Source organism: Chiloscyllium plagiosum, chromosome 17 (genome assembly GCF_004010195.1).
Source record: "Chiloscyllium plagiosum isolate BGI_BamShark_2017 chromosome 17, ASM401019v2, whole genome shotgun sequence".
In the NCBI taxonomy this organism is placed as follows: Eukaryota; Metazoa; Chordata; class Chondrichthyes; order Orectolobiformes; family Hemiscylliidae; genus Chiloscyllium; species Chiloscyllium plagiosum.
The window spans coordinates 18803339-18807538 of NC_057726.1; the positions used below are offsets into that span (position 1 = coordinate 18803339).

The following is a 4200-nucleotide window of genomic DNA, read 5'->3' on the forward strand; positions in this document are numbered from 1 at the left end:
GTGGGGTGGGAAGTGTTGGATAGGATTGGGGGCTGGGGCAGGTAGTGTTGGATGGCTTTGGGGGGTGGGGCGGGCAGTGTTGGATGGGTTGCGGGAATGGGGCGGACGGTGTTGGACCGGGTTGGGGGTGTGGATGGTGGGGCTGGCAGTGTTGGGGGCTCGCACGCTGAGTGTTGCAGCTAGTCTCCTGAACGGGAAGCAGACTTTAAAAACTCTGATATCCAGAGGAATGGCATGGAATCAATTAACCGAATAATTGATTATCCAAACGAATTAGTGCCCCCCCATCCCGTTCGGATAATCGAGGTTACCCTGTACATAGATCCCTGAAAGTTGTCACCCAGTTTGATAGGGTTGTTAAGAAGGCATACAGTGTATTAGCTTCTATTAGTACAGAGATTGAGTTTCAGAACCAAGAAGTCATGCAGTAGCTGTACAAAACTCTGGTGTGCCGCACTTGGAGTATTGCATGCAGTTCTGGTCACGACATTACAGGAAGGATGTGGAAGCTTGGTAAGGGTTCAGAGGAGATTCACTAGGATGTTGCCTGGTATGGAGGGAAGGTCTTACGAGGAAAGGCTGAGGGACTTGAGGCTGTTTTCATTAGAGAGAAGGTTGACCGGTGACTTAATTGAGACATATAAGATAATCAGAGGGTTCGATTAGGGATACAGTGAGAGCCTTTTTCCTCAGATGGTGATGGCTCGCACAAGGGGGCATGAATTTAAATTGAGGGTGATAGATATAGGACAGATGTCAGATGTAGTTTCTTTGCTCAGAGAGTAGTCGGGATATGGAAGACACTGCCTGCAACACTTGTAGACTCACCAACTTTAAGGGCATTTAAATGGTTGTTGGATAAACATATGAATGCAAATGGAAAAATAGGTTAGATGGGCTTCAGATTGTTGCACCGATCTGTGAAACCATCGAGGGCCGAAAGGCCTGTGCTGTTATGTTCTATGTTCAATGTCTTGCTAAAACTACACAAGATACTAGTTAGACCACAACTAGAACACCGAGAATAGTTTTGCTCTTCTTATCTAAGGAAACAGCATTCAATAAGTTAGTTCACAGAAAGCTCTCGAGGTAAATTCCAGGGATGGAGAGGTTGAGCCGGTTTGGTCTGTATTCACTGGAGTTTAGAAGAATGAGAGGAGACCTTATGAACAAATGTGAGATTTTTGGTGGGTGCAGGGTGCAGTGTAGATGGAGTAGCAGTGGAGAGGCTGTTTCCCCTTGTGGGAGAGTCTAGGACTAGAAGACACCAATCTTGAAGTAAGAGATCGTCCAGTTACAGGAGAAACGAAGAAGACTTCTTTTTTCCTCTCAGTGGATAGTGAATGTATGATTTCCAGATCACAAAAATCCTTTAGCATTTTACCAAAGGGTTGTTGAGGCTGGATCATTTAGTGTTTTCAAGGTTGATATAGATGGATTTTTAATCAGTAAGGGACTCCAGGGTTATGGGGTAAAGTGGAGTTGAAGTTTATCAGAACAGCCAAGATCTCTGTGAATGGCAGAGTAGACTCAATGGGCTGAGTGGCCTACTTCTGTCCCTTCTGGTCCAACTACTAAACCTACCAGCGTTACTGTCAAGCAAGCTTCAACACAAGTCAAAAATCATGTTAAATGTCCCCTAAATTTAATGTTATAGTTTCAAAATGTAATATTCTTAGAAAACCAAAAGATGTCCTAAAGCATAATAAACCTCACAACTGTAATTACAACCAGGAACAAATCCACGGCAATTGGAGAACTGGTTCTACGATAAAACAAAAATACCAGAAATTGTTGGCAAAACTTAAGCAGAGAGTCTGGCAGCATCTGTGTGGGGAAAGCAGAGTTAACGTTTGGAGTGCAGTGCCTCCTCGTGGTTACTAGTTCTATAGCCTGCTCACGAACCCCCAGATTACTGCGGTGCAATGAGCCCTCCAAATACGCACTGAGGCATCATTTCCCCAGCTCTCCCTCGCACAAAGTTAACGCTTTGGTATTATTCCCTGAGCCGCTCACGTCACACTGTGTACACCACTCTACATACTTGCGACAGGGATAACTTCAGCTTCAAACCAGATTGGAGATGAACGCTCGTTTCATTTTCTGGCTGGGATGTTTGCATTTCCTCACTGTGGTTGACAAGTGTTACTCTTCAATGATTCTTGAACCCGTAATCTTTCACATCATGCTTTGATTTGCTAATTTAAGATTGCGGGTACCCTAAAAAAAATTCACATCTGCATTTGCAAACAGTTGAAGAACTAATAACTGTTTGTACACGCTATACACAGAAAAAATCCACAGCCCTTGACACAAAAACTAATGACAGCCAAGAAAAATCACATGGATACAAGAAATAGAGAGAGAGATGTAAACATACCAAAACAATTCAGAACGAGTCGAAAAGATAGTGAAACACAAACGAGAGTTTGTGGGGCAGAACAATATCTTACAGACACAGAAGCAGAATCAGAGAATTGTGTCAATGGCAGGAACAAAATGTACTTTGCTACGAACATATTGCAGAGTGAACATCGGTAACTTACATGACAGTCGTCCACTAACTCCTGCACGCATTCCATTTCTTCCACATAAGATCTGTAGCTTATCCCCAGACCCCCTCCACCTTTCCGTTCACTGGGTTGGGACTGAAGCTCCTCTTTCCTGCGCCCCAGTCCCATCTTCAGCCTGTTCGCATCATTCTCGGTGCCTGTGCCCTTCCCCTGCCTGAACAGGCGGTAACGGTAAACACAGATGACCAGCAACTTTTTCAGCGTGTAAAAGCGCCCTGGCACCGAGTACCTGCCGTTGACGGGCTCGGGCTGCGCCTGCAGCAGGTTGCTCACGATGTAGATGCACAGTAAAGCCACAAGGATCGAGGCGACACCCAGCATTCTGCAGAGTTTCTCTGCGAGCTGTTACTCCGGGAGACCGCACGCCCCAAATGCACTGTCACATTTGTTGTACGGCTCCAAAGACAGAGCCAGCGACCAACCAGCAGGTGGGAAGCGAAAGGGAGTTCCCTTTCGATACATTTTCCGTGCATTGCACTGTAATGTGTCTCAGCTCCCATTGGAGAGACGCGTGACCACAACTGGCGAGTTCCCAGGAGCTGATGGACGGATTAGCAAGTCCCCTCCCGTCCCTTCAACATTCAACACAACTCATTCCTCCATTTCCTTCCCTGACCGTCCGACACCCCGGACACTCCAATCCTCCCCCTCCTTCCCTGACTCTCCAACACACCCGACACCCAATCCTCCCCCTCATTCCCTGACCCTCCTACATCCCAGTCCTGCCCCTCCTTCCCTGACGCTCCAACTTTTCCAACATCCCAGTCCTTCCCTTCGTTCCCTGATCCTCCAACATCCCAGTCCTGCCCTTCCTTCGCTGACTCTCCAACATCCCCAAAGCCCCTGTCATCTGGCTTCTTCCCTGACCCTCCAACACCACTATCCACAAAACACAATTTGCCCCAAACACTCCCATCACAGGACCCAAACAGATCAAACAAAAAGAAAAATTGCTGGAGACACTTATGCTGCCAGACCTGCTGAATTTCTCCCACAATCTCTGGTTTTGTTTCAGGTTTCCAGGGAATGCACTTTTTTGGCTTTTTTGTCCAACCAAATCAAATCTTGCCAGCTCACCAACTACTGCTTTGTATCTTCTACAACTGCTATTCTCCACCCATCATCCTGCTAACTTATTGCCCAACTCCCTGCCACCTTATCCCCTATCACCCTGCCACACTATCATCTGCCACCCTATTCCCTGTCACCCTACCACTCTCCACCGTTCATCCTGCCAGTTTGCCCAGCTGCCTCCCTATGTACTTACTCCACCCACATTCTACCCAGACACACCTTCATATTCACCCACTCACTCACACTAACACACTGACAGATTCTAAGATATTTAAATTGCAACTCATCAAAATATGGTAACCAGTGCAAAAGAATGTGCTTGCTGTGCAGATTCTATCAAAGGATTGTGGAACTAGCACGGATCCAGTATCAGAAGATTGGCCAGAAAACCAGAGGCAGCTATGTCAGTAATTGGTTGGCTGGTCAGTATGGACTCCAGTAAAATTCTACTTCTGGGTTCCAGAAGCATTTCAATTTAAGGGGGGCACAGTATGGGTTACATTGGGCTCAGGAACATTCAGATTACTGATGCTACAGCAACTGCAGGAATGGA

General features: G+C 46.5%; 1 protein-coding gene across 3 annotated transcripts in view; it reads right to left on the reverse strand.

Moving 5' to 3' along the window:
• Positions 1–2967, reverse strand: part of LOC122558251 (uncharacterized phosphotransferase YvkC-like) — a 172792-nt gene extending 169825 nt beyond the window's left edge. For 2 of the 3 annotated variants that reach the window (XM_043706625.1, XM_043706624.1), the window contains exon 1: positions 2547–2967. In XM_043706625.1, the coding sequence (XP_043562560.1) occupies positions 2547–2894 (348 nt within the window). In that variant the 5' untranslated portion in view covers positions 2895–2967. Of the gene's footprint in view, positions 1–2044; positions 2138–2546 lie in introns of those variants that run through there. The other variant, XM_043706626.1, reaches the window with a different exon arrangement.
• Between the last annotated feature and the right edge of the window lie 1233 nt (positions 2968–4200).